Raw genomic sequence first — 27,129 nt, 5'->3', positions numbered from 1 at the left:
CCGGCTGACAGCAGACTGTGTGCGTGTGTGTGTGTGTGTGTGTGTGTGTGTGTGTGTCTGTCTATACCAGTGTGTGTGGGGAAGGTTCCGGCCGTTAGCACAGGGAACATGTAGCGGGCTGGACGTGGGAGGTGGGGAGCAGGCGCTCTGTGCCACCGGGGAAAAGCAGAGATCTTGGCACCTCGAGGACCTTATTTTCACAAACTGCTCGCCTCCCGATGGGGGAGAGGCGGGGGGCAGGGGGGACTGCAACCAGTCACCCTTCCTTGCAACGACGCCCTGCAGTTGAGGAGAGCATCCCTGTTGGAGGGAGGAGGGAATAAAGTTTGAGATGTGGAGAGCAGGTGAGCAATATGCTAGAGTTGGAACCGAGTCCTGGTGGACACTGGCCAGATTTAGGGTCCTGGCCGGCAAGCCCAAGCTGCAAAACCCTAGATTTCCACATAGACGGAGGCCACTGCTCACCGGGCTTCTCTGCACAGGGCTTTGGATTCTATCTGCACATGGCTGGTTTGGGAGCCGAAAAAAAAAAACCCACCGTTTGTTATTATCTCTAACTCCAGCAGACAGCCCAGGGGCTGAGATTCCCGGACTATCGAAGAGGGATCTCCATAAGGTTACTTCTCACGTGGAGTGGAAGGGACCAAGCTAGGCTCTCTTTCCTCGGGGGCTGGCTGGGGTGCCGCATGCCAGGCAGCCCTGGCTGATCGCTGTCAGAGTGCTCAAGTGGCCTGGTGTCAGGACCCCCCCCCCCCCAAGCCCCAAGCTTGGCATGGCTTCAGCAGGCGCTGTCCAGGTGCCTGCTTCTTGGGGCGGACTGAGACTATTCTGGGCTCTCACAGCATCTCGCACGAGGATGAGTGAAGACCTTAAAACTCACCCAGTCCCCCACTGGCTAGATGCTTGGATCCTACAATGTTCTTGCCAAGTGGTCCCCTGTTCGCAGAAGCCATCTTCAATGGCTGCCATTGGTGGCTTAGACCCACAGCACCAGCCCCCCTCTAAGGTCTATCTGCTACCCTTTTCACAGACTGTCTGTCTCCCCCAGAAGCCACCAGGAAACTAGGCTGACATTCAGCCAGCCAGAGAGCCACAGCAGGACTTCCCCAAGGAGCCTCCACGGCCCTGCTCCCCATCTGCTTCTGCACAGACCCCGTTTCCTAGCAGCCTGTCCTCCCAGCACCCCAGCCCACCCCAGGCCCCAGCATCCCTTAATTAGATGTGACTGTGGAGCCGGCACTCACCTCGATGCCTGACGGTCCCTGGGGCCTCAGTACATCAAGTGGCCCCTTAGATGCAGGGACCCTGGACTGGAAGCGTGAGTGGGTCCCAGCCCGAGCTCAGGAATGGAGTTTCTGGATCTCTGGTTTCACGTAAAGCAAGAGATGCAACATAAAACAGGAGAGAAAGGAGTCCAAGGTCACAAGGGAATTCTTTCAGCAAATAATGAGTGAGCAGTTTTTATGTGGGGCACGGGCAGGAGCAGTTCCTGGGAGAGAACCTGCCACACACAAAACCTTGGCTGTTGGAGACTCCTGCCCGCCCCCCCCCACTCACTTACAAGCCCAGGGTCACCACTGAAGGGGTTAAGTGGGACGTATTTCCAGCCTCAGCGATCTGTGTAAGTAGTTAGCACTGACTAGTGAAAGGTGTCTCCCTACCCCCCACCTGACTGCAGCTGCTTTTTCTGCAGCCCAGCCCCCCAGCCTGCCTCTCCTGGACCCCACAGACGACAGAGGGACCATCTCCCATGTGGCCATCGGGGCCCTGTCACTGCCTGGGGCCCACCCTTCCTTTAGCTTGTGTCTCTGCCTTCTCCGTCTTTATCACAACCTCTCTCTTTTTTGCCTCCACAGCCACAATGAAAGACGGAACACATTTCTGCACCCAGTGACTGGCCAGGTCCCAGAAGAAAACAAAAAATTTAACTTGAAAACGTATGTCTGCCCCCATTGGCTGCTTGACCTTTCCAGCCTTCCCCACCCCCGCCCCCACTGCCACTTTGCAGCTGGGAAGGGGAAAGAGGGGGTGTGGAGAGCAGAGGGAGTTAGGGTCTCTCACCTCAGTCCTGAGGAATGGAAGCTTCTAAGGGCCATCCAGCTCGTTGACCTCACCCACTTTTCCCAGTGTCTCCCAGATCTCAGGCTCGAGGAGTGAGATAGTTTTGAGGTGGGCGTATCACCCAGGGGCCTTTGAGGGAGGTGCTGAGGGAAGGTGATATAACCCTGAGAGCCAAATGTGAATTCCTCTCGGCTTCCTCTGTGGATCTCGGCTCAGTGAATGGAAGGAAAAGAAAGATCATTAAATGACTCTCATATCCACTGAGGCATTGTGTCTCTTCAGTTAGAAGGAAAAGGAGTTCCAGAGTCCTAAGGTCTAGGTTTTTAAAATAAGTTTACAGGAAAGAAAGAGGAAAATGCCCAACCAAGATTACTGGCATGTGGTCTCAGAAGAGCGGAAGGAACAGCTGAGGTGACCTCTTGATAGCACTTAGGGGATGTGATTTTGTGCTAATGCTGGAACAGTGGGTGGCAGGGTAGGGAATACAGCTAGGGCCCTTCCATTCTTTCTGGGTTCTGACCAGTCCCTTTCTTCTGTTTTCATCAACCTGAAATCAGATCGGCCTTGGACATGTCCAATAAAGCAGGTGGAAAACGCCCGGCTATCACCAACAGCGACACATCCAACCACAACATGGTGTCCGAGGTCCCCCCAGAGCGGCCCAGCGTCCGGGTAAGTCTAGCCCCCAAGGCAAGCTGTCAGGTAGGAATCCTAGGAAATATGCTAGCCTGTCCAGCTGTTTCAACAGTCTCCAAAGAGCAAGTGAGGTGATGCAAGAGGGGTCGAGCACAGGAAGGGAAGAGGGGTCAGACCGGAACCTTATGGAAGATCAATCTCTAGACTGGGGGTTCTCAACCTTGGCACTGTTAGCATTTGGAGCCACATAGTTCTTTGTGGTTTGGGACTGTCTTGTCACTGTAGGATGTTAAGCAGCATCCCCAGCCTATACCCGTTAGATGTCAGTAATACCTGCCCTGTGACAACCAGCGTCTCCAGACGTTGTTAAATGTTCCCTGGGGCACAAAATTGCCCCCTCCTCCACCTATTGAGAACCACTGATCTAGGGGGACGGCAAAAGAGGAATCATTCTTGGAGGAGATGCCAATTGAGAGCTCAGAAAGGAAGGAGAGCCTCAGGAGGAAGAAGTAATCCAGACAAGAATGTGGCACAGAGGTCCAGTAAGATAAGGGCTGAAAGCGTGCATGGGGCGTACCACTGGAGAACCTGACAGGTGGTGGGATGGGGGCAGAAGGCAAGCAGGAGAGAGCTAAAGAGGAGATGGGAGGGCAGACAGACGATGAAGAGTAGAAACTAGTCTCCTAAGAAACTGGACAGTAAGGGGTAGTACAGTCGTATAATAGAGTGCTCTCCAAAAATTAAATTGCACGAGAGCTATGTGTATTAACGAGGATAAATCTCGAAAATGTAATGTTGGGTAAGAAGCAAGTTGCAGAATATGAAAAACGTGCTATCGCTTACGTAAAACGGACATGAAAGTGATATGGCATATGTATAGGTATATTTGTAGTACAAGCAAATAACCACTGCCAAGCTGACTAGTTTTGGGTCAGCAGTTGCCTCTAGGAAGGAAGAAAGGTAATGAGATTGAGGAGGGGCTCAAAGGGAGTTTCAGCTGTATTTGTCACGTTTTGTTAGAAACCAACAAAGTGGTGATTTATTCTCTACTTTTCTGAAGTGTTTGAAATATTGAAATGTACATATCTGTAAAGAAACTTCACTGTTAGGGGGAATGAGGGGTAGGGGACAGAAGCCAGAAGATATGCAAGATGGCAGGAGGTCTGCTTGGTCCATCTTGTTTTGTTTTGAGATGTGCGAGCAGAAGGGGCATGGCCCAGTAGATGGGTTCAGGAGGAAGGGGACAGCCGTGAGTCTCATTTCTGTGGAGACAGGAGAAGTCCGATGCAGAGGTGCTGTTAGCCTGCATAGGGAAGGGGTACTCCTGAGCTACAAGGGAAAGTCATGTGAAGCTAGGAGGTGGGGGTGTAGAAAGTTAAAGACGTTCCCATCTGACGTCCTCAACTTCTACAGGGAGGTAGGAGGTAGGGTTTTCTGCAGAGAGTGGGGTGGGTGGAGAGGCAATGAGGCTTGAGAATATGCCCAAGGTTTGGAGAACAGGAACAGAGGACCACGAGGGGAATATGAAATATTGTGTGATGATGTCGAACGGTCAACTGAGGTCACAGACTTGACTCTGGCTGACTCCAGTCCACAGTTGTGTGTGGTTTTACTCCAGCACCACTCCCAGACTGGCCGTGAAAGCAGGGAAGGCAGACGGTTGGATTAGCCTAAGGTTGAGTGGTGCTGGGAAGCCGTGGCAGAAAGATAAGGAGGCGAGAGTATGGAGGGTTTGGCAGGAGAATGGCTGAAGTGGTGAACTATGGGAGTGGCTTCTAGGCCACAGAGAGGAGGTGAAGCTATGGCAGGTGAGAGCCTGAGAAGGAAGGGAAGGATTTGCGGATTTGCTTATTCTTAGGGGAGTAGGTGATTCAGGTGCCTAATCTCATCCTTTATATGTGGATTTTTACTAGTAAAGTTTAGAAAACAATTTTATTCCCCAGATTGGGGTGTGCTTTGTAATAAATCCCAATTTCTTCTTTCCTTTCTTCTGCAAGTATTTGCTAAATGTTTATTGTAGCCAGATACCTTGCCGGGCTCTGGTGACGAAGAGATGAATAAGATTCAACTTCCTCCCTACAAAGAGCTCAGAGTTTGGAGAAGGAGCTGGAAAGCCAACAGTTCCATTGCAGTGTGACATGCTCTAGACTACAGGAGTGGACAGACAGGAGGGGCAGCTAACTGTCCCGGGGGATCCAGGAGGTTTTGTGGAGTAGGGAGGGTCTACACTGGGCTTAAAGGATGAGTTGGGATTTGTTAGGGAACAAGGGAGATCCTGATCCCTCTGTCTTCCATGGGTCATGAGCAAAAGCAGGCGGGATGGGAGAGAACCACCAGGAGTTTGGCCTGACCGCAAGGGACCTGTTGGGTAGACGGGCAGAAGGCGGGTCATGGGCCTGGCGACTCTTACAGACCTGCCTTGTGAGCCATGCTAAGAAATTGATTAGTCTTCTAAGTGGTGAGAGGTAGTAAGAAACGTTAAGAGAGCGTCATGATTACCCTGTTTTAGAGAAGTAACCTGACTTGTTCCAGAAGGTGCATAGCAAGGAGAGATGACGACCCGACAGGAAAGAACCGATCCGAGAACCATTAGGAACATAGACTCACCCACCCGTAAATGTGGGATAAGGAGAGGAGGGAGGAGGGAACGGTGTGAGGCGGTTCAGAGTTCTAGTTTGGGCAAGTGGGTGGATTGTAGTACCATTCACCAAGTGAGAAATACAGAACAGGCTTGGTTAGGAAGACAACGGGCTTGGGTTTGCATTTACTTCATCCTGGCTGGACAACCTGTTACAAAATGGACCAGGGCTAGGAGAGAAGTCTTGGGTACAGATTAGGGAATTTTCAGCCCATTGCTGGTAGTCAAGGCAATGGGTATAGATGAGATACATAGACAGCGTGGAACAAGAAAAATGAGAATTTTAGAAGTTTGGTCAAGGCCCACCAGTTGAGTAAAGGTGGAGATTGAGAAGGAGCGGCCACAGGTGGAGGAGCTCAGAAGAAAGAATACTGTCACAGAAACCAAGAGTCGCAGGAAACAGAGAAAGTAAATGCTCTCCAGGGTCTTAGGATGATGGCCTAAGACTGAGCAGCCTTAATTCAATGACATTGCAGCTGCCACTTCAGGAAAGAGGTGCAGGGGGGTTAGGAGTAAACGCGAGGAGAGGATGTCAGGACTCTTCCCAGGAGAATATTCCTGCAGGGAAAGGAGGGAAAGTGTTACCTGACAACAGGCAGTGGATGTAGAGTTGAGGGGGGATTCTGGTGTGTGTGACAGAGAGAGGTGGAGGGAAGAGAGACAGACAGAGACAGACTGATGCCTTAAGATGGAGAGGACTGAGCCCATGTGCCCAGGAGAAGCAGCCAGTAGAGAAGGAAAAGTTGAAGACAGATTTGAGAGGAGATTGTGAATGGAGCAAAGTCCCAGGAGATGGCGGGTCGAATGTGTTAGCCTTGAAAAGGAGGACGACACCTCTTTTGACATGGAAGAGAAAGAGGGGATGAGTGGTGAGGACAGTAATTTTCTAGGTAAAAGGGTGTGAAATTGAGGAAGTGCATGTCTGATCGCCCGATTATCTGTGTGTTGGCGGGAGGGGAGCCAGGTCCACCGCGGGGAGGGCAGAGGGGGAGCTCGCGGGGCAGGGAGCGGAATGATGGCTCATGAGCCGAGCTGTGCTTGGGGACGGTGGTCTGTGGTGGCCTCATCTGTACTGCAGTGTGCTTCTCCTCTGCCAGAACCATACTCTGGCAGTGAGTGCAGGGAGAGGATAATTTGATTGCTCGGGGATTTTGAGTTTTAGAGAAGGTCAAGAGATGACAACGCATGGGGTGTTTTGGAGGGTAGCTGACCTATTCCCATGTGGGGCCTGGCCTTCTTAAGTAATTTTTTTAATTTTTTTAAGTGTTTGTTTATTTTTGAGAGAGAGACAGAGTGCAAGCGGGGGAGGGGCAGAGAGAGAGGGAGACACAGAATCCGAAGCAGGCTCCAGGCTCCGAGCTGTCAGCACAGAGCCCGATGCAGGGCTCGAACCCACAAACCGCGAGATCATGACCTGAGCAGAAGTCAGATGCCTAACCAACTGAGCCACTCAGGCACCCCTGGGCTTCTTAGGGAAATAGATACGACCAAGAGACAACTGATGGATCCAGAAGAAAAGGGGAGGACTGAGGAGCTGGAGATGCCAGTGGAGTAGAAGAGCTGATGGTGTTGAGTAATGGGGTGACCAAGCCCAAAGGACAGGAGGGCGTCAGGAAGTCGAAACCTCAGAATTGAAGATGGGGCCTGGGTGCAACCAGGTCAAAGGTGCGGCCATGGGAGTGAGTGCTGGGGTAGAAGCGAATGGTTTTGGAACTGAGGACCTCTCAGTACTATCAGGTGAGGGCAGTGGGTGGGTCATCATCAGGGACAAGGTCACGGTGATGGCAAGACTTTGAATGAAGGGGATGATTGGTACCAGAATCCTAAGATTCTGAAGGAATGATCTAGAAGCTGACAGTGATGAAAAGGGCTAAACAATGGAAGATCAGGGGTGCTTCCAGAGTGATTATTGCCAGCATGTGGAAGGGTGACAGTGTCCATGTGGCAACAAGGAGCTAGGAGAACACTTGTGTATCCTCCCTGCTCTGTGCTACGTCGGCCATTCGAGAGGGAGCAGGACTCTGACAGGATGATGACATCGGGAATGCACTTGTATTTGGATGGGTGCCAGAAAGCTTCACAAAAGAGTTGGGGAGTCAGGACAGTAGAAGAAAGCCCGGGGGCGAAATGAAAAATCTTACTTTCTCTTCACAACAACAACCACAACAAAACCCACACCATTGTGAGACAGGTCGGACTGATTTTGAGCCCCATTTTAGAGATAAGAGAAAAGCAGTGAAGAATTGGACAGCTGTGCCCTTGAGTGAGGACAGATCCAAGAGTCCCACCTGGTCCTCTTGGCGTGACGAGTCCCCCAGGCGTGGAGAGAGATACAGCTCCCACCGAGGGTAGCTTCCGTTGCAGATAGAGCAGAGAGGAGGACAGGAAGAAAGTCAGGCCTGCTTCTCTCTCGGCCTCCCCAGGCAACCCGAACATCCCGCAAAGCCATCGCTTTTGGGAAGCGCTCACACTCCATGAAGCGGAACCTCAATGCACCTGTCACCAAGGCGGGCTGGCTCTTCAAGCAGGTGAGGCCTCCTCTGCCGGTCCCCCCACCATGACCGCCGCTCCCATTCCTCTGTATTTCTGAGTCCCTGCATGTTTTGGTATGTGCTTCCGTATCCTATTTTTGGCATATCTCTGTGAATCTCCTAATTTTATAAAGACTCAGAGAAGTTGAGTGTCTTCCCAAAATCACACAGAAAAATTAATGTCAACTATGGGAATCCAGCCAGGTCTCCCGATGGGCAGATGCAGTGACTTTGAAGTACGCTGGGTCACCAACCCCATGAGAGCGCCGTCTGGCTCATTCTCAGCAGGTCCCTCTTGCTGCGCTAAGGGGACTGTCCTTAGTCTAGGGGTCCGCTAATTCTTCCCAGTTTGACCTTGCCACTCTGCCTGACTGCCCTCTGCCCACGTATCCTGGCTCATCTCTCACCCCTTTTATCTTCCCTGGGAGAGATGCTGAGGCCCAGAAAGACAGAACTGGAAGGTCACGGGCAATAGTCCAGGGTCCGTTTCCTGCGCCCGAGGCCTTAAGGGGGTCGGCTGCCACTGGTTAGTGGCAAAACCGCAACCAGAGGCAGGATGTCCTTATATAATTCGTGCCGCACACCTTCCCCTGCATCCCCCCTCCCGTGCCCAGCTCACGGTCCCTCCCGTCTGTCTCCACGTGTCCCACAGGCCAGCTCCGGGGTCAAGCAGTGGAACAAGCGCTGGTTCGTCCTGGTGGATCGCTGTCTCTTCTACTATAAAGGTGAGCTTCGCTTCCACTGGGGCTGGCAGGGGCCACAGGAAGGCAGGGCCCACTCTTGCTTGTTCTGCCAAATCATCGGGCTCTGCTTCGGGTGGACGTTGGTCAGTGGGCCAACGGTGGCCGGGCGGTGGGGGGGGGGGGAGGGATATGCAAATATGCCCCGTAGCTGCCGGCACCTGTGGGTCCTGACGGTGGGATGAAGACAGAGCCCGCTCGCTCACGCGCTCGATCACGTCACATTCAACAGTACTTCCCGGGCACCCTCGAGGTTTCAGGCAGAGTTCTAGGTCCGGATGGAGGACACAGTGGGTGACCAGGAAAGTCATGTGACACGCGGTGAAGTCCTGGGGCGGGGGATGGGGTAGGAACGGGAAGAAGAAGAGGAAGGTCCCTACTCACTACTAGGTAAGGTGACCTACCAATCGGGGCTTGTGTGTGGAGCTTCCTCCTGTCGCCCTGTCGTCCAGTCTGGGGGGGGCAGAAATCGCAGTGTTGTTCACCGCTGTCGCCACAGCGCCTAAAACGCTGCATTATGGCACATGGTAGGTGCCCAGTGTTGAGTAAACGAACATCCCCCAGCTTCTGTCCTCTCCGTGCACCCCTACACTCACTCTCTAGCCTCTCAAAAACAGAAAGAGAGAGAGAGAGAGACCTAATAACTTTGGTGAGGCAGCCTCCAGGAAGTTATTTTTAAAATACGTACAGCAACGTTGTGTCAGGGAAGGCACCTTGGGAGCTAGTGAGGGCTGATGACAGCGACGGCCCCGTCACGCTGACGCGGGGCCACAAGAAGAGAAGGGTAAAGTGATTTTGCAGCAGGAGAGGCTGTTTCTTTTCCTCCATGCCCCAGGAATGGCAGAGCCCTGCCTCCTCTGGGCCTCCTGGGGGCAATTCAGTGAATCATTAACTTGCACAAACAAAGGTTGTACCCAGTGACCCTCCAGAATGCTGCTGTCCCTGTGCCCTGCGTCGCTGCCACCTGAACCCGAGGAGAGAAATCAGGAAGGGGCTGCATATACAGGATCCAGTCACAGAGAAAACCCCAAGACGGAGGGAGAAGAATCCGCCAAGGCTTGGTCCCTGGCGCTGAGCCTCTGGGACCCAGGGCTGACTGGAGCCAGAGTATGAACGAATATGAAGGAAAGCCAGGCCCTCTGCAGACAAGAGACTCTGGGACTGGCGTGAGGGTAGAAACTTAAGAGCTGTGGACTCAAGAGGCACCGTGATGGGGGCCGCCATCCGCTGAGAGATGCGCTCAAGAGACCCCGTAAACACTGGCCTGGGGACTACCAGGCAGAAGGCCATCGCCCCCAGGAGATGGCAGCCTCTGTCTCCCTGAAGAAGCCCTGGGTCCCCGGCCCTGGGTCCCTCCTGATCCTTTGGCTTAGCCCTTCCTCTGCGTACCATGCTGAGTCTGCATAGGAAGCTGGACCTTAAGCCAAGTATCTTATCTAAGTGATGAGGACGAAGAGAAGGGGAGCCCATGAGCGTATAATCCCAGAGACCCCTTCTGAACCCTGAGGGTTTTGCAGGGTCTCTAGGCTGACTCAAGAGCTATCCTAGGGGAATGGGGAGAGGCTTGCCAGGGCCTCATAGTTGCCCCCCCCCTATTCCACAGAGCACCCCCACCTTCCGTGGCTCCTGCTGACACCTGGGGGCCCGACTAGCTAATCCATCAGGCTCCTTTGGAGATTCGGGATGAATTATGTAACAGCCTGGCTGTTAGCCTGATCCGGGGAACAGAGGGCCAAGAGGTTACACAGGGGCATGTCTTCCTGTGGAGACATGGGGGGCCACAGAGGGGAAGGCAGACCCCTGTCAGGAGAGGACAGAGCAAGCTGCTGGGTGACTGGGAAAACCTTGGAAACGGTTAGCCAGAGGAGCCTGAGCCGAAGAGGGGACTCTCCTCTCTGCCCCTGCCCGATCCCATTATCATCCATGTGTATCCCTGTCGGAATTGTCTTGCTTGCAGAGTCTCTATAGACAGGAGAGTGGTTAAGAATGCCTGCTCAGGGGGCACCTGGGTGGCTCAGTAGGTTAAGCGTCCCGACTCCGGCTCAGGTCATGATCTCGCGGTCCGTGAGTTCGAGCCCCGCGTCGGGCTCTGTGCCGACCGCTCGGAGCCCGGAGCCCGTTTCAGATTCTGTGTCTCCCTCTCTCTCTGCCCCTCCCTCGCTCACGCTCTGTCTCTCTCAAAAATAAGTAAACATCAAAAAAAAAAAAAAAAATGCCTGCTTGGGAGTCAGACTTCTTGGGTCCAAAGACCAATCCACCACTCTCTACTTAAGTAACCTGGGACCAATTACTTAACCTCTCCGCTGTATCTCAGCCTCCTTCCCCAGAAAATGGGGTAGCAGCAGGACCTTTTCGTGGGATTGTTGGTACGGTGAAATCCTTTAAGGCAATTAACTTAGAACGGGACCCGGCGTATAGCAAACCCTCCGTAATGTCAGTCGTCACTTATCTGTTTACCCTAAGGTAAGCTCCCGGAGGGTGCGTACCACTTCTCTCTCGTTCGCCTCTCTAGTCCCAGTATCTAGAACCGTGTCTGCAAGGCCGCCGGGGTGCCCTACCTCCCGGGAGCGTGCCTCGCGTTGTTGTACAGAGCACACCCTGGGCGCTTGGTGGGTGGCGGCCCCGAGTCCTGACAGGCCGTAGATGAGCCACAAGTATTTATCGGTATCTGTCGTAAGAGGGCTGATACCCTCCTCTCTCTCTCCCCCTCTGCGCGGGCCACGGGCACGTGCGTCTCACCCGGGCCTCTGTTCACCCGACAGATGAGAAGGAGGAGAGCATCCTGGGTAGCATCCCGCTCCTGAGCTTCCGGGTGGCGGCAGTGCAGCCTTCGGACAACATCAGCCGAAAACACACCTTTAAGGTCAGTTGGCATTTCTCTCCCAGGCCAGGTGGGGGAGGGGGGCCTGCTCTTGTAGAGCACGCGGGACTGGAGAAGGATCACGAGCCACCTCCCCAAGGAGCCCCCCAGTGGTGGCGGAAGGAAAGAGTAGGCGGTGACCCCTGGACTCGCTACAGGCTGTTGTAAGGCTGAGGAGAGGCCCGAGAGGCCGCCTCCTCTTACCTCAGGAGTCAGGTGGGGCCCGTGGAGATGTGGATGGTGGTCCCACAGTTGTTCCTGGGGGCGGGGGGAATGAACCCTCTGCCCAGCGGCCTAGCATCAGTCCTGCGGAAATTCCTCGCAGCAGAGGCAGGGGCCGTGGCTGGTGGGGTTCTGACATCCTTTCTGGAAAGGAATCCTCCCTACACCGAGCCCGGAGGACCGGACCCCCAGTCACACCGACTCAAATTTCAGCCTCTAGAGAAAATCGGGAGTTGGGTTTGATGGCAAATCAAGAAACCCGAACCTCCCAGTAGAGAGCAGTTTGGGAGAACAAGAGCGCGGGAAGACGGGCCTCGCGTGGGCCTGCTCAGTGTCGCTCCCTGAGAACCCCTGGGGAATCCACCCATCAAAGACACACTTGCAGCTGGCTCATCACAGGCCAGTGTTTTTCCACATTTAAAAATTCATGACCCACTGAAAACAATAAAAACCCCGCGCCCTTTTTGTACTTGATGACGCAAAGACCATAGGCTCCTTTCACTTCCAAATATAAAATCAGGGTACCAACCATGCCTTGCCCTAGCACAAAGCCATCTGTCCCCTAGTTGAGAACTGCCGTCCACGACCCTGAAAAGCTAAAGCCGTGGTGTTAGGTGATAGAAACTGCCGCTAACACCAGGTCAGTATCTGAGCCTGTAGGACCTCAGAGCCTGCCCCCTCCTGTCCTTCAGACTCTGCTCACCTGACTGTGGAAGAGAGGTGGGCCGCACGCCCAGGTGTCGCTCCAGAGGACAGAACCAGGAGGGGCTTCTTTGGCACATAATTAGTTCCTAGCCTCCTAGGGTCCTGTCTGCCAGAGGTGTGAACAGAATGAGCGATTAATAAAACTCTGGCTCCAGGGAGCCAGGTTCTAGCTGGGGGAAATAGAAACAGGTTGTTGAACCAACAACAGAAAGTCCTACTGTACACATTCGCGCACACACCCACACAGTCAAACAGCCTGTCTTACCCTCCCCTCCAGACCTGTGCACAGACACATCCACACTCCAGCTCGGAGCTCTGCCAGCCACAGGCATTCCATCAGCGCCCCGAGTGACTGACACACACACACACACACACACGCACACAAGCACACACGCACACACGCCCTCCATAGCCCCAGCTCGCCGTGCCCATCAGCCCCTCTCCTCCTTCCCTTTCCCCCGAGAAGCGCACTGCCTCTTTAAAACCCAACTCTGAGGGCTGTGCTCAGTGGCCCACAAAGGGTTCCGATTGTGGCTATCGAGTGGCCCTTCCCCAGGGAAGGGAGGGGAAGGGAACGGAGACAGATGGGAGGCTTGTCCTGTTACGGCCACCAAGTGAAACTCTTGGATGGCTAATAATGAGCCGGGCACTGTTTCTGCCCAGCCTGCTGCTGAATGCCTTAACCTCTTCCTAACCCAGCCCTGTGGGGGCTCAAAAGACTTCACCCCACTGGGGGACCTCCCTCAATATCATGGCCCAGTTTCACAATGTCAGGCTGGTGTCCCCCTCCGGCTCGCCATCAACTGCCCTGTCTTCTCCCAGGATCTGCCTTTTCCTGTTGCAAGCGGTTCCCGTGCCTTTGCTTTCTCCTTGTTTCCCTGTGGGCATGTTTTGTCCTCTAGCTTGACCGTGAGCTCTTCAAGTGCAAAGAGCAGGTCTGTTTTCCTGTGACTGGTGCCGGAGCAGAGCTCTGCACACACGGGGCGCTCACGAGCAAATTAATTCACTTGCTGTCTGCTCCTACCAGCCCCAGGTCACACCCACAAGACCTGCCTGTGTCTCTCTCTCCTGTACAATAACCCTGTGTCCTCCACTCCAGGAGGCCAGCCTGGGCCCCTGCTCTCCGTACCTTTGTGCAGTTTCAACCCCAAGGTGCCTCCTTACAGTTTCACTGCCTAGAAACACGTCCCGCTGCCCACAAGCCAGCCCCCTGCTGGAGGGTGGGAACTGGCAGGATCCAGAGGAAAGAGGCCCATCTCTACTCCTCGAGAAGTAGGACATGTCATTGCGTGATGACTCCCGTCAGAAGGGAATCACGTGCTGGGGAGGGGTGGCACAGCAGGGCGAATGTCCAGCCAGGAAAGCATGTGGGAGGTGTGGGTTTGACACAGTTTGACACAGCTGCTTCGGAGAGCCCTGGGGCTTGGTCAGGAGAGCCCTGTCTTCTCTCCTTCCAACCCTCAGAGACCCATGATTTCACACCCATGGGGTCAGAGACCAAAGTGAGGTTCACATCTGAGACTAGTAACCACCCGGATTTCTCATGTCGAGCGGGGTAAACCGGGCTACCTGCTTTTTCCGGGAGCCTGAAAGTCTCACCAGGGAAGCATGCTGAGGTTCCAGAAAGAATTCGGCTCTGGAGCATCTCTTCCTTGTGGCCTTAGAACCTGGAGTCTCACCAGGTAGAGCCCTCCCCATTAAACAGGTGCAGCGCGTCAGGCCAGAACAAAAACCCAAGTTGTTTGCAGCTGCAGAGCCGGAGTCAGGGACAGCACGGACGCCCTGAATCCTCCCCGCCAACAGCCCGATTGCCTTGGCGCAAGCTCTGCCCTCCCCGCTCTCGGCGGGCTGAACCGGGAATCGCTGGGTGCTGTCGTCCCAGTGGTTGACAGCCAGTAGAAGGGGGTAAACTGAATAGCTCCCCACTTCCCTCTGCTCCTCAACCTTCCTGCCACGTCATCTTCTGGCTCTCCCTCTGGTGTCTGGTTGACCTGTTCTCTGCTTCTCCTCCTTCTGACTGCGTGAGGACCCCTCCTCTGGACAGGAGCTCTCTTCTGGGTTCCCGCCTGCCGCACCTGCTCGCGGCCACCAACTAGGTAGCGTGCTCTAACAGTCCGTGCGTGCCCCTTGCATGCCCAGGGAGGTGGAGGCCTGGCTGTCTCTGCACAGAAGAGACGGCACTCGGTCCTCAGAGGCCAGGCTGGGGCCGAGGCTGGCATGTGCTCGGGGGCGGGCCCCCCGGGGGCGGGGGGCGGGGGGCATCTCTCTCAGACATCGGGTAACTGCCCTTCAAATCAAAGACGGAATTTGATGGGAGAGCGGGCATGGTAATTGCGCTTCCTGTTTGTAATCACTTCAGGTGGGGCAGGTAAGCTTACCTGGCCATTGGGCGGCTTATTGGGGTCCAGAGAGCTAGCCAAGGCGGACGCCTAGACGCCAGCTGGAGCCCTTGGCCTAGCTCGGTTTGCACCTGAGCTCCTCGTGGGGAAAAGAGCTGCAGGTCAGGGGGACGGCCCGCCTGACCGCCTGTGCTGTGGGTGTGGGTGTCTTCTCCCGACAGGTGACCACGTGCTGGGTGGATGAGGCCGGGGCCAGTTCCACGCACTGCCTCTCCCCACAGGCTGAGCACGCTGGGGTCCGCACCTACTTCTTCAGTGCCGAGAGCCCCGAGGAACAGGAGGCCTGGATCCAGGCCATGGGGGAGGCTGCCCGAGTACAGATCCCCCCAGCCCAGAAGTCGGTGCCCCAAGCTGTGCGTCACAGGTGAGTCCCAGGGCACAGGGCATGGGGGTGGGGAGTGCTAGAGAAAGAGGATCAAGGAAGCGCCCCACTCTGTGTCCTGCTGAGCCCGGCGTGCTGGCTTGAACCTCTGAGAACATGTGAGCCGCTCCTTGCCTCCTAGCAGGGCTAAGTGATTCCAGAGCCTGGAGTCTCCCTTCCCTTCCCCCTGACCGGTTCTTCCTCTTCTCTCTGGGCTGGTGGAGGCCAAGAGAGAAGCCAGGTTCCATCGGGGCCTGGCCAGGAGCCAAAGACCAGGGTCATTTGCTCATTTATTCTTGGCTTTGCACATTAAACCCATGACCTCTGGAGGAGGGTAGACTCGGGTGCGAATCCCAACTTAGCTACTTGCTCACACTGTGACATCAGGGTGATCACTTAACCTCTCTGAGCCTGAATTTCCTCCCCGTGAAGGCAGCAGTTATAATCCTACCTCATAGGGGCAGCCGGGAAATCCTGACATGCAGTGAACACTCAGCCCATGGCCGCCCCATCACCCCTGCCACCTGTCGCCACCCACAGCCTCACGGCCTGTCTCTGCTGGAACCGGGTAGATGGGAGTCTTGAGTTAGATTGTTAACAGGGATCCAGAAGAAGGAGGTTTTTACGATACAGACTCCAAGTCTATTTTAGTGTCTTAGAAGTGTTTACCAGGCAACGCTGCAACAAGGATGCTTGAATCTGTTGAATTTGAGAAGCGGTAGGGAAAACATCGTCACGAGGTCCCATCTTCACTTCAGCTGAGGGGCGCACTTCCAGAAGTTTGCTCATTTAGTTCATAAATATTTACTGGAAATAGGTATGTGTGAGGCACTGTAGGGGGCGCTAGGAAAACAAGGGAAGACCAGTCTACAGGCTTCTGCCTCGTGGAGCTTACGTTCAGGCGGAGTCTGTCCCGGAAGAAGCTTGTCCTGGAGAAGAAACTAGCATGCTTCTAAGCCTAGAATGTTTGAGGCAACAGCTTAGGCGCCTGGCGCCCGCCGTGTTTGATCGCACGGTCCTACGAGGGGAGCGACTGTTATACCCGTCCTGCCAACGAGGAGCCCAAGACTTGCAGAAGTTAAGGAACTTGCATAGGACAGCAGGCTGAGCTGTAACGAGCCTCCATGGCCGAAACATCAAGGACAGTCACTATCATGAAGCTTTGGTGTAGTGTGCACCGAGTTTGGGGGGCTGGAGCGGGGACAGACTGCAGAGGAGACCAAGTCTGGGGCGGGTTAGTCTTGGCCATAGCTTCCGAAGGCTGGATGCAATGCAGGTCAGCAGAAGGGAGCAGAGAGTGGGCCGTGGAGAGGACCTAGAGGGGGAAATGAGCACACCACGCATGGGCAAGAGTGCACTGTGTTTTCGAGTAACTGCCCGGGCTAGAGCAAGAAAGCAAAATGGGCATTTGGGAAACAGAATTGTCATTCATTGAATCCCGTTTCCATTGCTACCTTCCCGCCCACCCTTCTCCACTCCTTTTTCCTTCCCAGTCTACCACCCCCTGCCCAGCTCGCTGCTGGGCTGGAGTCACTTACAACATCTCCCTTGGCATCCTGCAGCCATGAGAAGCCAGACTCAGAGAACATCCCTCCTAGCAAACACCACCACCAGCCGTCCCACAACAGCCTCCCCAAGCCCGAGCCAGAGGCCAAGACTCGAGGGGAGGGTGACGGCCGGGGCTGCGAGAAGGCAGAGCGGAAGCCCGAGAGGCCTGAAGTCAAGAGCGAGCCTCTGGTGAAAGCCAATGGCATCCAAGCCGGACCGGAACCATCCTCGGAGCCGGGCAGCCCTTACCCCGAGGGCCCAAGGGTCCCAGGGGGAGGAGACCGGCCCGCCCAGCCCAATGGCTGGCAGTATAGCTCCCCGAGCCGGCCGGGGAGCACAGCTTTCCCGCCTCCGGACTCAGAGAGTGGGGGGCACCAGCGGAACTTCCCCCCACGTGCCAACCCCGACAAGATTGCCCAGCGCAAGAGCTCCATGAACCAGCTGCAACAGTGGGTGAACCTGCGCCGGGGGGTGGCGCCCCCTGAAGATCTCCGGAGGTGAGTCCTGATGGGGCGTAGGCGTGGAGCTGGGGTGCTGCGATGGCCAGGGGCGGGGGCTGGGGTAGTAACACTTGCAGCTTCCCTTGCTGGAAGCCTTCGGGAAGCCAGGCTGAGTTGGGAAACCAAGAAGACTCCAAAACCCAGGGTCTCAGGCTTGTCCAGATCCTTTCCTGTCCCCCGTGGCACCGTCTGTGGAGTGTGACCCCTGCCCGATTCCTGCCCTCTCTGATTGCTTCAGAGACAGGGTCGGAGTCCCCGGCACCTCTCCACAAGGATGCTGGGTGCCCAGGACACGCGCAGGCAGTCATAGGAGGGGCCTCGGCCTTGCTCCTGTCAGATACCCGTCTGTGCTTCCCACCCTCTTACAACAGCCCCTGTTCCAGCGTTTCCACCACCGTGAGCCTCACTGACTGCCAAGCCCACTCACCCCATTTTTGAACGGCTCTAATTGTTTGAAAGTCTTTATTTATTGCAGTTGTAAAAAAAGAAAAGAGGGGCGCCTGGGTGGCTCTGTCAGTTGGGCGTCCGACTTCGGCTCAGGTCATGATCTCGAAGTTGGTGGGTTCGAGCCCCGCGTCAGGCTCTGTGCTGACAGCTCAGAGCCTGGAGCCTGCTTCAGATTCTGTGTCTCCTCCTCTCTCTGCCTCTCCCATGCTCATGCTCTGTCTCGCTCTGTCTCTCAATAATAAACATTAAAAAAAATTTTTTTTAAAGAAAAGAAACGAAATGAAATGTTGCCACTCACTGATCCTAGTCCTGCCCTCTAGACCAATTTCCTCCTTTGTCCAGTGACTGGCTTTCAAATACTGGAAGACATTTATTAGCCTGATAGCGTTCATCTCGTTCATCTCGGGACAAGTGGGGCTGCTGCTCCCTCCCTTGGGTGTGGGCGACTCCAGGGACCCCAGGTGACACCTTCAGGAAGGCTACTCACCTCTGGTGGCACTCTGCTGCTCGGGACATCTGGCCTGCCCCAGGGGTGAGCGCCTCACTTGGGATGCATCCCAGGAACCTACCCGTCCCGCCCTTGACAAGAACATAAAATCTGGGGAGGCGCCCTTTTGTCCCCCCTGTGTTGGGTGTTTCCCCTCCTCCCTGCACCAGGTGCCTGGTATGTTCCCTTTCCTTCAGCTGTTTGCTGCTCTGAGAGGATCTGATACATTGTGCTTCAAGCTGGGATAGAACTAACAAGGCTTAAAGTTTCTTCCCAGGAAGCTCTGAATGTGAAATTTCTAGCCTCGGGTTGTTGGTTGAAGGAGGAAGCTGCTTTTTTGTTTTTTTGTTGTTTTTTTTTTTTTTTTTTTGAGATACAGTTGTTTTTTTTTTTTTAATTAATTTATTGAGAGAGAGCGAGAGAGAGAGCGCGCGACAGCGAGAGAGGGAGAGAGAGAAGCCCAAGCAGGCTCCCTGCTGTCACAGCAGAGCCTGATGCAGGGATCAGACTCACGAACCGTGAGATCGTGACCTCAGCCCGAGAGGAAGGAAGCTTTGAGGGAGTTTCCCTGCACCTCTGGAAGCAAGCCTCAGTGCCCAGGCAGCGGCTACCTCTGTGTGCTCCCAGGGTCAGCCTGGGGCACCATTCACCTGTTCACGGTCTGCTCTAGGCTGGAGGACACAGAGGCGGGGCTGGGGCACAGATGGGTGGGTGGGGTTGTGCTCGTTCTGGCTTCCTTACAGTGTCCTCTCTCTCAGTCCCTCTAGGTTCTACCCCGTGTCCCGCAGGGTCCCTGAGTATTATGGCCCCTACTCCTCCCAGTACCCTGATGATTACCAGTACTACCCACCAGGGGTGCGGCCCGACAGCATCTGCTCAATGCCAGCCTATGATCGGATCAGCCCACCCTGGGCCTTGGAGGACAAGCGTCACTCCTTCCGCAATGGAGGCGGCCCTGCCTTCCAGCTTCGGGAGTGGAAGGATCCTCCGGGCTACGGGCGGCAGGATGGCACCATCTGGCTCCCCGGCCCCTCCCCCTCCCGGCAGCCGGTCTATTATGATGAGCTGGATGCCACATCCGGCTCCCTGCGCCGCCTGTCCCTGCAGCCCCGCTCCCACTCCGTGCCCCGCTCGCCCAGCCAGGGCTCCTACAGCCGCGCCCGCATTTACTCCCCCGTCCGCTCACCCAGTGCCCGTTTTGAGCGCCTGCCACCTCGCAGCGAGGACATCTATGCCGACCCCGCTGCCTATGTGATGAGGCGATCCGTCAGCTCCCCCAAGGTGAGCCAGCAGCGCGCCCCCTCCTTCCTCATCCCCTGAGGTCCCCCACGAGCCTACTACCATCTGCGGAGAAGATGTGCAGGTGTGCAGGCATCTGGGACTCTTGGGGTCACTGTGCCCCATGGGGACACACACCGTATGTTGGCAGGAGCCACGATGATGCCCAGGACGCCACTGGCCCTGCAGTTCTGCCTGTGGGAGAGCTGCTTTGGGGGATGTGCTCTGACCCCGGCGCAGGAACACTGGTGCCCTTCCCCAGGTTGTGCCGGGAACCCTAATTCCTTGTCGGAGGGCAGAGAGGGTTCTGTCTTTTGAGGACTGGACGGGTCACTGCAAGGCTATCGCAGTGGATAAATGCTGCAAATCCATTTGAATTTGGAGTCTGCTCTGGGACAGGATACAAACATCCCTAACCTTGAACGTTAGTTGGTGGGGAAGTCCGTGTCCCAGCCGGACCCCCTCACCTCTCCAATCCCCTTTCTCTTCCAGTATGATTACCTGGGAGACAGGCGGCCAGTCCCTGCAGGACTGTTCCCCTACAACTACCCACCATCCCCCACGGCCCACGATAAGATGGTACGTCCTCTCCTCCCGCCCGCTGCCCGCACGACCTCTCCTCCCAGAGCGGGGGCCCAACTAGGGCAGCCACAGGGGTGCTCTGTGCCCGGTACCTGGCCCTCCTGGTTCTCAGCAACCTCTGGATACCTCCTCCCTCCCGGCCGGGACTCTAACCCCAACGCAGAGCTTGATGCCAGTTACCCCCAGCTCTGTGACATAAGGTAGAGGAGCAGGGACTGACTAGATCTGGAGGCGCGTGATGTCCTGATCGTCTCGACTCCAGAACAGCCTCCCGTCCAGCATGGTCAGGGGCTTGCGTCACGGCCTGGGAAGAAAAGTTAGGTCCGAGTGGCCATTAGCAGACGTCTTCTCCAAGTCTGTCCTTGGCCTGGAGTGCGGCTTCTGGGAAACGACACAAGTGGTGGGATTAAGGAAGAAAAGATTTTCCATGGTGTGTCTTTTCCTTTCCTCCCTGCTTTCCACTGGTCTCTCCCTGGAATCTGTTCTCCGGAGAATTTTGGTCTCCACCGGTCTCCACCCGGAGAACTGGATGGAGACGCCCCACCGGGGATGCTGAGGAGGGTCACAGGAACCAACAGGCAGAGTCCTTGTCCCCGAAGTCCTGTTGCTGACCCCTGTCCTGACACAGCCCCAGGAGGCCAGGGTGGAGGAGCCTGCGCAGGCGTGGAGGGGTGCCCCTTCCTTCCTTCTCCCTGATCCTTCTCTGTCTAAGCCCTAGCCCTGACACACAGCACGTGCACCCACCCAGAAACCATGGATTCTTCCAGAAAACCCAGGAGCTGGTAGGGAGGGCCAACTGCATTGCTTCAATGGTGCTTCCCTCTCCCAGGGGAGGGCCCGGCGGACGGGAGCCCTGGAACTGGGGCCCTCGAGCTGGGGCCAGAGTGAGTCCCTCCTCTGGTTGAGGCGTCCAGGAGGCAACCTCGGTGCCTGCCCCCAGCCTCTTTCCTTCCCTTCCCCAGAGCTCCTCAAGGATAGACAGAGGCCTCTCTTTGACCTTGCCCCCACTCGCCCCCCCCCGCCCCCCCACCCCCGCCCCCCCAGCTAACTCTTAACTGCTTTGCTTCCTTTTTATTGTTTTCTGTTGTCCTGTTCCTGTTTGTTTGTGTTGCTGTTGGGCCTCGGGCTCCGGGTAGGATGAACTTTTAGACCTTCAGTTGCAAAGAAACCTAGAGTATTTGGATCAGCAGGTAGGCAGAGCTGGTGCCCCCTCCCATTCCCCTGCCCTCCTGTCGTGTCTCCCTGCTCCTCCCCACCTTCTCATCTTCCCTCCATTTGACAACCTTTGTTGGCACCCCCCGGACACAACAAAGTGGCTTATATTTTGGTTTGCGCCTTCACGCCCCGCCCCCCTTCGCCTCAAAGCCCTTTAGGGCAGCTGGGAGTTTCCTGGGGAAAAGGAGAATAAGAAATGACCACATGAATAATTAATGCCACCTCCTATTTGTTCAGGCCAGATGGAACTGTCCCTGGGGGGTAAGCGGGAATTTGCATTTCTGCTGGAGAGAGCAGCAGAGACCTTGAACTGGGGGTGAGCGCCAGGCAGGGAGGTGGGGGGGTGGAGGGGGCTGGCTAAAATGCTAGGGATTTAGTGCAGCCTGAATCCGGGAAATGATCTATCATGGTTCACAGGCTGTTGTTAAACTATGTTGTTAAACAAACATAGTTTGTAAACCAAGGACTACAGACTTGCCCTAGGATGGTGTCTTTATAGATCCTAACGCATTTAATCTTCATAACAACCCCCGCAAGGTGGGTACTGTTGTTATGCCCATTTTAGAGCCGATAAGACGAAAGCACAGAGAGGTTAAGTAACATGCCAGGGGACACACAGCCAACAAACGGCAGAGCTTGGAATGTGGCTCTGAGATTTTGACCCAAGTTGTAGCAGAGGAAATGACTAACATGTGAACAAGCAGGAGTCAATCCTCATCAGGATTATTTTACGCTCTTACAGTTCCAGAGAGAACCATACCCTTGACATCAGAGGCTACCGCCATAACTGTTGGTCGTTCTAGACACACAGGCCTCGATGCCTCGGGGAGATCATCCTCTTAGAAGGCGCTGGGCACTAGGAAGAATTGATATCCACGTTTTGATCAGCAGCGACAGCTCCCAGCCCTCACGGGCGTTGCATTTTACTTCCAGAAACAGCACGTGGTGTCCACACCATGAGTGGTCCAGTCCACGTGGGGATGGGTCTCCGGATGCCAGCCCAGAGCAGCGCTGACAAGTGCTGGCGTTTCTCCATAGGAAGCGGGGTCTGCAGTGCCCTGGGTAGTGAGGGGCAGGGCTGAGTGCCCTCAGGGCTCCTGGGCAGACTTTCCTTTCTGTGGCCCATCCACAGTGCCTGGCTGCACAGGACTTCAGTGCCACAGCTGGGCCCCTGCTGGGGCTTCTGGCCCTCATGACAGGGCTGGGCCCTTAGGTGGGGGGGATGCTTGAGAAATAACCCTTCAGAGGACCTCCTCTAGATAAAGAATAATTTTTTTAAAAGAATAATATTCCTAAAAGGAAGTTGTATATGCTAAGAGTCCAAAATGTGGAATCAGACATTTAGTCCCAGTTCTGCCATTTTACGAGGGTTGTGGTTTTTTTGTTTTGTTTTGTTCTGTTTTTTGTTTTTCTTTTTTCTTGGAAATGTCACTTTGTCTCCCTGGGCCTTGGTTTTCTCAATCATAAAATGGCTGTTGTAGAATCCGCCTTTTCTGCCGTACAGAGTTCCTGGAGAATCAAGTAAGAGGGTACATGGCAACGCTTTGTCAGGCATTGGCGAGAAGTGGTCACTGCTGCTATAATGATTTTATTCGTTTTCTTCTAAAACTCAATTTAAAATATTACTCGAGCACCTTTATGGTGTATAAGGCACTGGGGTGGGTGCTTTCTCACAAAATCTAACATTTTGGACAGACTGAAGGGACACACAGAAGAGGAAGGAATCCTACAGTCAAAGCCTGCGGGGGCTAAAAGATCCCCAAAGCCGCAGCGTGAGTGGGAGCAGAGGCCAGGGCGAGAACATTCTGGCTTCCCTCCTTTATTGCTTGAGATCCACTGGTAGGGGAAGGAATGAAATCAGTGGGTGTCCAGGAGAAGCCTGGGCCGCCTTTGCCCTCTCCAAGCCTGGTGCATTACCAGGTCTGCTTTGCCCTACACACACACACACACACACACACACACACACACAGGACACAGTCATGGCACACAGCAGCATGCAAACACACATATACACACACCATATACAATCACACATACTCCACACACGCACACCCCATACACAACAAACACAATCTCATACACACAGGGCTCCAGGAAGATAGGGATTGACTTGAGTTCAGATCCTTACGGAAAGATGTGGCTGATGTCCTGTTGACCGTTAACTATTTGACAAACCTCTTACTACCGCTCTTTTCAAAGCCTTTTCAATGACACTTTGTGCCATGGAAAAAAATTCCAAAGGGCTAAAAGAGGTAGAGGGATCAGATCCTAGGAAAGCCTTTGAAAATGCTGTGGACCCTGCAAAGGGGAGTGAGTGGGTACCCCTCGCCCTGCCCACAGCACACAGAAGCAAGGCTGCCCCTGGGTCACCACCTAAGTGGATAAGATAAAAATACGTGTGGGCGTGACACAGATTGGGCAGCTAAGGGCCGAAAACGTGAGAGCCTCCTGCATCGTGACCCCAGAAGCTCTGCCCTAACGTGGCTCTGTCCCTTCCCTCATTCACTTCCTCTCCCCAGAAGGCTTTTCCCACAGAACTTCCCTCTGTTTTCTGCTGCCTTCGCCTGTAGGTCAGTTGAGTTAAAGGGACATAGCCAAGGACGCTCCCGAATATGTTCACGTTTTGATGTTGCCACGCTGGAACCAGTGGGGGAAATGACAGCATTTCTAGTTGATTTGGTCGGCTTGTCCTCCCTCCCTGTCCTTCCTCTCTCCTGCCCTTCCTTGTCTCTCTCTCTCTCTTTCTTTTTCATTTGGCAAGTAGTCTTTCCCCCTCCGTGTTCCTAATGGCCCTTGAAACGTAAAGATAACCTGTTGGGAGAGCAGTGTTCCAGCATCTGGTGTCCCTTTAACATGGCTTGCTTGTTTTGGCCTCCTTATTTGCTCCCTAGTGTCATCCAAGATCGTCATGGATGTTACCAGCCCAGCTCTGGAAACCGTGTTTAGCAATCCTTTCTACTCTAGAGCCAAGAGGTGGGCAGGGGTCGGGGAGAGAGAGCTGTGCCCACCTCTGTGTGAAGGCCCATCCAAAGAGCAGCCCCAGTTTTCTTTCTCAGCTGTTTCATTTAGTTCAAATTTGGGGAGATGGGTTTTTCCAACTGCCGGTGTGGTCTTTGACTGAAGCAACGTGAGGAAAGAGAGTTGGGGCAGGGAGTTGACCTTGGCCAGTGTGGATGAGACCCACACGTCTCAGGCACCCTGGGGGAGTGTCACTGGCTGGGGGGCGGGGGGCGGTCTCTGCAGGGCCGTGAGCGAAGGCACAGCAGCCCTCCAGCTCCCTTCTGTGGCCTTTCCTCAGGGCACCTTCAGGGCTGGTCCTGGGACAGTTCACAAGGGGCCAGCGATGGCTAAGGCCAAACAGAGAGGGAGCTGGAGACCCCGTGAGAAGCTGTCCTGTCCTGTTTCTGGGAAAACAAGCCCAGGCGGGTGATGGGGAGATAGCTCTATGTGGGCCGGAGTTTGAATCGTCCATTCCTTCCTCTCTCCAGATGAGTGAGAGCGAGACTCTCATCAGTATGGTGAACCGCATGGTGGAAAACTCCTCCCCCAGGGCCCAACTCTTCATGCAAGTAAGGCCTCCGCCTGGCAGCATGGTCCCTGTCAACACCATTTCAGCTGCTTGTGCATGGTCGGGTCAAGCCATCTGGGTTGGGGCTTGCTCTGCCCAACCCTCCATCCACCAGGCCTCATCTCCAGGCCCCGCCTGGCCCCTCTCCTTTCATCCCACCGTGTCTCTCTTGTTCTTCATGTTCATGGGTGGACCCAAGGCCCGTTTCTCAAACCATCAAAATAGCCAGCACCACCATCCCGTATCACGCCAGGGATCACGAATCTGCTTTTTAATGCCCAGGACTTCTATCTCGTGTTTGTTATCTTCTTAACAGACGTCTTTGGGGGTAAGGGCATGAGGGGTGTCATATGGAACCATCCAGTGCCAAGGTTGTGTAGAATGTCCGGTGATTTCCAGATGCTTCACCAGGGGTGGGCAGCGTTTGCCGGACCCAGGTGTACTTCTGGGTTAGACACAAGCCCTGTGGCTGGTGTTCAATCTGCTAAGATGATAATTCTCAAGTGTTTCCGACGCTCATTCCATTTCCTCATGCCTCACCCTCCAAAACAGCTAAGGGTTAACTGTTGTTGTCATGGTCGTTGCCCAAGCCATCTGGGATCTACGCACCCCCAGAGTCCCTCCCGACAGTAGATCTTGAGCTCAGGGGAGAGGGGAGAGTAGGAGCTGGGCAGAATCAGCCTCAAGAATTGGGGAAAACCTACACGGGGGCCATCCCAGGCTTCCCAGCCGGGGGCAAAGAACCAGCTCAGATTCCCGGAATGGAGGCGGCGAGAGGGGACGGACCACAGTCTCGGACAAGAACGGAGCGAGGGTTGTCCGCGTTCCCGTCCCCACACGCCCTGCCCGTCCCCCGCTGCTGTAACCGGCCTCGTGTTCCTGCAGGTCCCTCCGTACCCAGAAGTGTTCCGGGACGGCCTCCACACCTACAAGTTAAACGAGCAGGATACAGATGTAAGAGCAGCTCTCCTGCTCCCCTGTCCTCTCCGGTCCCTCCCGCTGTCGCCCTCATCTTCGCTCTCCTCCGCTGGGGCTCTTCCTCCGTCCATCTCTGTCCTTCTGCCGGCTCTTCATACCTTTGACTCATGTCCTCTGTCGCCACCAAGACAGCATTCTGCCTGCCCCTTCCTCATCCCCTTTCTTTTCTCGTTCGTACCAATTACCCCTTCCTCCCATGCCAGCTGTGTGCGTTTCTCCACTGAGCCCTAGGCCCTCTCGTCTACAGCGGCGGGGGCTGCTTATTACAAGGAACTCAGACTTGGTTAGGAGGGACATCAGCCAGGCTGCTCTGGGCCCAGCCTGGCAGGAGGGCCTCGGTGACTGGAGGGAGGAACCTGGCCCTGGCCTCAGGGAGCTTCAGGGTAGTGTCGTACTAAATGGGCTCGGTAATGGGTTCCACAGGAGGGCAGGGCAGGGAGGCCAGGGACCAAGCAGGTGGCATGTGAGCCGGGCCTTGAAGTTCAAAGGCCCAGAAGACAAGATGTGGCTCGGTAGAAAAGAGCCAGAGAAGTGTTTGAGGAATGGCGTGAATAAAGGTGTGGATGTGGGGAAAGCGTAAGTCTTCCCAGAAGAGAAGTTTGGCCTAACCTGCCTCCTCCCCATCACCACTGGCCTTGCCTGGGTAGCGGGTCCGCCCAGTAGGCCTAGGAGAGTTTCCATCCAGGCGAGGACCAGATCTCAGAAGGAAATCCCAGCCTCAGCCATCCGGAGACCCTGGAAGGAGGGGAGAACAGGGTCCCGTGAGACTGGGGAGCCAGTTCACTGGTTTTCCCAAGACTGCCTGCTCCTCCAATCCATGCCCGCCGGGAAGGCCTGGGAGGCCCAGGCCACGTTGTCTCCTCAACCCTTCGGGAACCGGAACCCCCAGGAGGAGGGGAATGCAGGGGCTTAACATTTAACTCCTCTCTCAAGCTGACTCCCTTCCTCAGAGAATAAGCACATCTCCCTTCCCGGTAGGTCCTTGGGGAGTCTCCCAAGGTGAAGACCGTCTTCCTATTCCCAGGAGCCTCCAAGGTCAAGGTGAAGAAGGCCTAGGGTTCCTCAGCAAGGGAAAGGAGGAGGTATCCAGAGGCCAGTCCCTTCCAACCAAATTCCCAGGTCCCCATCAAACCATATCCTTCACCCCCTTCTCTCTCCCTCCCTTCCCTCGACCCCCTCGGGCCCCCCAGAAGCTGCTGGGCAAACTGTGTGAACAGAACAAGGTGGTGAGGGAGCAGGACCGGCTAGTGCAGCAGCTCCGAGCTGAGAAGGTGAGAGCCAAGGGGTGGTCTTGGGCTGGGGGCATGTGGGGACGGCGGGGTGGGGTTGGGGGGGCGGGGGGAGGCTGGCTCCGAGAGGTGTGGGTTGCCATC

At 55.2% G+C, this 27,129-nt stretch overlaps 1 protein-coding gene across 18 annotated transcripts in view; it reads left to right on the top strand.

The window, feature by feature from the left end:
* The window catches only part of PLEKHA6 (pleckstrin homology domain containing A6), a 111,343-nt gene that overhangs the window by 67,621 nt on the left and 16,593 nt on the right, over positions 1-27,129 (top strand). For 9 of the 18 annotated variants that reach the window (XR_006213762.1, XR_006213761.1, XM_042975528.1 and 6 more), the window contains exons 2-14: positions 1,857-1,937; positions 2,619-2,733; positions 7,759-7,863; positions 8,519-8,591; positions 11,369-11,469; positions 14,954-15,156; positions 16,647-17,198; positions 18,894-19,416; positions 19,906-19,992; positions 21,132-21,185; positions 24,699-24,779; positions 25,664-25,732; positions 26,947-27,027. Coding sequence is in view for 16 of the 18 variants with exons in the window: in XM_042975528.1 (XP_042831462.1) it covers positions 1,857-1,937; positions 2,619-2,733; positions 7,759-7,863; positions 8,519-8,591; positions 11,369-11,469; positions 14,954-15,156; positions 16,647-17,198; positions 18,894-19,416; positions 19,906-19,992; positions 21,132-21,185; positions 24,699-24,779; positions 25,664-25,732; positions 26,947-27,027 (2,125 nt within the window). In the remaining 2 variants the exon portion in view is untranslated. Of the gene's footprint in view, positions 1-1,856; positions 1,938-2,618; positions 2,734-7,758; positions 7,864-8,518; positions 8,592-11,368; positions 11,470-14,802; positions 14,894-14,953; positions 15,157-16,646; positions 17,199-18,893; positions 19,417-19,905; positions 19,993-21,131; positions 21,186-24,698; positions 24,780-25,663; positions 25,733-26,946; positions 27,028-27,129 lie in introns of those variants that run through there. The other 9 variants (XM_042975524.1, XM_042975521.1, XM_042975522.1 and 6 more) reach the window with 9 other exon arrangements.

Source organism: Panthera tigris, chromosome F3 (genome assembly GCF_018350195.1).
Source record: "Panthera tigris isolate Pti1 chromosome F3, P.tigris_Pti1_mat1.1, whole genome shotgun sequence".
NCBI classification, from domain to species: domain Eukaryota; kingdom Metazoa; phylum Chordata; class Mammalia; order Carnivora; family Felidae; genus Panthera; species Panthera tigris.
The sequence above is the reverse complement of the archived record's forward strand: the minus strand, read 5'-3'. Positions and strand labels throughout refer to the sequence as shown.